Source organism: Phytophthora infestans, genomic scaffold, assembly GCF_000142945.1.
Source record: "Phytophthora infestans T30-4 supercont1.148 genomic scaffold, whole genome shotgun sequence".
Taxonomy (NCBI): domain Eukaryota; phylum Oomycota; class Peronosporomycetes; order Peronosporales; family Peronosporaceae; genus Phytophthora; species Phytophthora infestans.
In genome coordinates, this window is record NW_003303611.1 from 108805 (window position 1) to 113229 (window position 4425).

Below are 4425 nucleotides of genomic sequence, written 5' to 3' on the forward strand. Positions count from 1 at the left end.
ATCCGTCTTGATTGATGCATGCTGCGCTTCACGTTTCTTTTTCATGTTGCCGTTGGGAGTGCAGTCGAGAGACTGGTTCACGATTTTTCCCACCGTGGTAATGCCAATGTTTTTCCCGAGGCGTGCGGCGACCCACAGCTCAAATGGAATGGTTTTCTCCTGTAATGCGACACTTTGCCTTGCCCGACAGCCTCTCTTATACTCTTACAGTCTTTTAGCAGATTTGACTTGATATTAATATGGTAAAAAATTGGGACCGGATCAGACCGCTCTAATACCCGATCTCCGGCGCCACTATAGCCGGAGTTGTCTGTACTAACCTCAAGATCGCTTTCATCGGGACAGACTAAATTTATCTGTGGTTTTGGCTCGTTTTTGTAGTGGGCCTGGCACTAAAAATTCTGATTAAATCGTTTTATGTAGGTTTTGGAAGGCACATTTATGTCAAAATTCCTTTGATTAAAACCCCCTCAGTATTACTTTGAGTCATTTGACTGTTTTTTTTAAACAAATAAATTACCCCCCCCACTTGTGAATTTTACATTATAAGAAGAAAATTTAAAAAATATTTTTGAGAATATTCTGCTTTTTTTGACTGGTTTTCTCTGTGTGAATTCAGTGTATTCGAAAGCCGCCAAAAGACGCAGACATCTCCATGCCGACTTTAAGCTCTCGTCCACCGGTGCCCAACAACTGGGACGCCTCGCAGATCCCGTCGCAACAGGGGAGGGTCGTTATCGTCACGGGCGCCAACTCCGGAATAGGCTACGAGACGGCTCTAGAGCTCGCCCGCAAAGGAGCTCATGTGGTTCTGGCCTGTAGGAACGAAGAACGTGGTCGTGAAGCCGAAACAAAACTGCGTGAGATCTTGTCATCCGCATCAGAAGCTGGCAAAGTGAACTTCGCTAAGCTGGATTTGGGCGACCTCAGCAGCGTCAAACAGTTCTCGGAGGACTTCAAGAAGACCCACAACCGCCTGGATCTACTTATCAATAATGCCGGTATCATGGGAGGAGCGTGGGGGCTTTCAGCCGATGGCTACGAGCAGCAGTTCGCTACCAACCACTTGGGCCACTTCGCTCTAACGGCTCAGCTCTTCCCTCTACTCAAAGAGAGCGCGCCGTCTCGTATCGTGAACGTCAGCAGCATCATGCACCGCTCGGCTCCAACGTGGAACGAGGACGATATCATCACGACCAGCGAAGAAAAGTACCGTGAGATGGACAACTACGGTGTCACCAAGCTGAGTAACGTTCTGTTCACTAACGAGTTGGCTCGCCGCATCAAAGCTGCGGGCATTGAGGGTGTCACCGCAGCAGCGTGTCATCCTGGTGTCACGGCGACAAACTTGGCGACGGCATCTACAGCGAACAGCAAGGGCTGGTGGTGGTGGCTGGTTTATAAGATGACGGACTTGGCTCCACGCCAGAGCTGCCCGATGGGAGCGCTACCGACGCTATTTGCTGCTACTGGCAGCGAAGTTGAAGGCGGTGACTTCTTTGGACCCAAACATCTCAAGATCTTCGGCTATCCTGTACGAGAGAACCCGTCCGAACAGAGCAAGTCGGAACCGGGTGCGAAAAAGCTGTGGACTCTAAGCGAGAGACTCGCACATCTGTCCTTCGACATCAAGAAGTAAAGAGATTTAAAGAACTCTGAACGGGACAGGAGCAGTGAGAAAAGAACCTTGTCTCTTAAAATCGACCGTTAAACTATCGGAATACTCTCCTTCTTATTAGCAATGCCTTATTCCTCGCCATTCTTCATTTTTCTACAGAGAGCATCAGCAGCTATGGGCGGTAAAGCCAGCAAGACCACGACGTCCGAGCCCGACGTTCCTAAAAACTGGAACACGACGCATATTCCGTCGCAGAAGGACAAAATTGCTATCGTCACGGGTGGCAACTCGGGTATTGGCTTCATCGCTGCGCTGGAATTGGCTCGCAACGGAGCGCACGTGGTGTTAGCTTGTCGCAACCGAGAGCGCGGCCTCAAGGCCGAAGCTGACATTCGAGAGCTCATCAGATCCGTACCAGGTCACGGAACTGTCAAACTCGTGCTAGTGGACATCGGGGACCTGAGTAGCGTTCACAAATTCTGTGAGATGTTCAAAAAGATGCACCCTCGCTTGGATCTGCTTGTTAACAACGCTGGGGTTGTTGGGGGCACGTACACAAAGACAGTGGACGGCTATGAACTTCAGTTCGCCACCAACTACCTGGGGCATTTTGCGTTGACAGCGCAACTCTTCGACCAGCTAAAGAAGAGCGAGTCGTCTCGGGTCGTCACCGTTAGCAGTCTCCTTCATCGTCACGCATACTTCTTCTTTAACGAGGACAAGATCATGGCCAACAATGAGGAAGAGTACGGACAGATCACGACTTATTGTGTCTCGAAGCTCTGCAACCTTCTCTTCACGCTGGAGCTTGATCGTCGACTGAAAGCTGCGGGCATCAACAACATTACCACAGCAGCTGCTCACCCTGGATACTGCGATACCAAGATCATGAAGAAAGGTGCAGATACCAACCGCGACAGCTGGCTCTGGTGGTTGGTTTTCCGCACGGTGGCGGTCGCGCCGCCACAAAGTGCGGAGAAGGGAGCGCTGCCAATTCTGTATGCTGCCACGGCTGACGGTGTAAAGGGTGGCGATTACTTCGGACCAAAGTACTTGGAGTGCTATGGCTCACCGATTCGCGAGGACCCGTCGACCTTGAGTAAGTCTGAGCCTGCAGCTGTCAAGCTCTGGGCGTTCAGCGAGAAGCTCACACACCTTACGTTTGAGGTGGTCAAGTGAGGTGTCTGATGATGGGGGGGGGGGGGGGCTCTGTAAGCACTACGATGTCGACGAAGACCAAATGAGCAAGATATTAATGGGTCGGCTTCAACTTCGCGATCACCGAAACGCGATAGTTTTCTTGTACTGTACGCTTACCACAGAGTAGTATTCAGAAGATAACGCATCAAGCTTTTTTTCCCAGTAAGTTTGTTGATTTCATCCGTCTGCAAGTGACCAAATTTATTGCTCGACAGGTTCAGGCTTTTCCTTCGTTTGTAGTCTTTGAATTCTTTCAAAGGCTTGTAGAGAATCAAGAAATATCAAACGAGCTTTGCGCCACGTATAAAACTTTCGAGTGTTCGTCCCGTAATGATCGCAAAGAACCTGTGTCTCGCACACAACACCGAGATCCATTACGAGTGTTTTCAAGCCATGTCAGCACCTTCCGACGTTCGTCCTGCCATCCCTGACGACTGGGGCGTATCCCAGATCCTTTCGCTCAAGGGTAAAGTGGCGATGGTCACGGGAGCCAACTCGGGACTCGGGTATGAAACGGCGTCGCAACTGGCACGCAAAGGGGCTCACGTAGTTCTGGCTTGTCGAGACGAAGCCAATGGACTCGCTGCTGCTGCCGCACTCGACGAGCTTCTGGGCACCGAACCAGAACGTGGATCCGTCCAGTTTCTGCAATTGGATGTGAGCGACCTGAAAAGTGTCCGTGAGTTCGCTAAGTCCTTCAAACGGGGGCATGATCGGCTGGATCTGCTCATCAACAATGCTGGGGTCATGGGCGGAAGCTACGCGCTATCAGTGGACGGATACGAGCGATTGTTCGCGACCAACCATTTGGGTCACTTCGCACTGACGTCTCAGTTGTTTGAGCTCTTGAAGCAAAGTACGGCAGCACGTGTTGTCAATGTCAGTAGTGGACTGCACAAGAGAGGAGAGGCAAGCTTCGATGAGGACGAGATAATGGTCACCACTGAGGACAAGTTCGGTCAGATTCAGACGTATGGGAAGACCAAGTTGTGCAATATTTTGTTTACAATGGAACTGGACCGACGAATCCAAGCTGCGAGGATTGAGAACGTCATGGCAGTGTCGTGTCATCCCGGGTATGTGGCGACGAACTTAGGAGCGAATATGGCGGCAGCGAACACCAATTGGCTCTACTGGTTGGTGATCAAACTCATGACACTACTGCCTGGAGGCAAGAGTCCGGAAATGGGAGCCCTACCAACTTTGTACGCTGCGACCGGAAATGAGGTCGTGGGTGGGGATTATATTGGACCAAAAGACAGGAGCACGGGATCACCGGCTCGTCATATGCCGTCAGAACTCTGCAACTCGGAATCTGCCGCAAAGAAGCTGTGGGCGTTTAGTGAGAAATTGGCAAACTTGACTTTTGTTGTTGAGAAGTAAGGCGTCTTTGTTAGAGTCACGACCGGCTTTTGGGGCATTAGTTTCGTTACCAACCGGGTGCCACCATTCAGTGATTGGAAAAATATATTTACAACGATTTTTCATAATCACTGATACTGCAGTCTACGCTCGCAGTAACGTCTGGTCCTGCAGTAGGAATTGCAGTCGAAAGTCGACTTGCAATTTACACTGCAATACCTTCATGCTCTCCAATTTACATTGCA

The 4425-nt window shown here is 50.4% G+C and overlaps 3 protein-coding genes across 3 annotated transcripts; all 3 read left to right on the forward strand.

Annotated features, from left to right (window-relative positions):
• Positions 1-655: 655 nt before the first annotated feature.
• On the forward strand, positions 656-1639 carry PITG_20319 (glycoside hydrolase, putative; the record flags this gene model as incomplete). Its single annotated transcript, XM_002895610.1, has 1 exon — positions 656-1639. The coding sequence occupies one exon, from the start codon at positions 656-658 to the stop codon at positions 1637-1639; it is 984 nt and encodes a 327-aa protein (XP_002895656.1).
• Positions 1640-2104: 465 nt separating this feature from the next.
• On the forward strand, positions 2105-2797 carry PITG_20320 (retinol dehydrogenase, putative; the record flags this gene model as incomplete). Its single annotated transcript, XM_002895611.1, has 1 exon — positions 2105-2797. One exon carries the CDS (start codon positions 2105-2107, stop codon positions 2795-2797), a length of 693 nt encoding a protein of 230 aa, XP_002895657.1.
• Positions 2798-3148: 351 nt separating this feature from the next.
• On the forward strand, positions 3149-4201 carry PITG_20321 (retinol dehydrogenase, putative; the record flags this gene model as incomplete). The annotated part of the gene is made up of 1 exon (XM_002895612.1): positions 3149-4201. One exon carries the CDS (start codon positions 3149-3151, stop codon positions 4199-4201), a length of 1053 nt encoding a protein of 350 aa, XP_002895658.1.
• Positions 4202-4425: the final 224 nt, after the last annotated feature.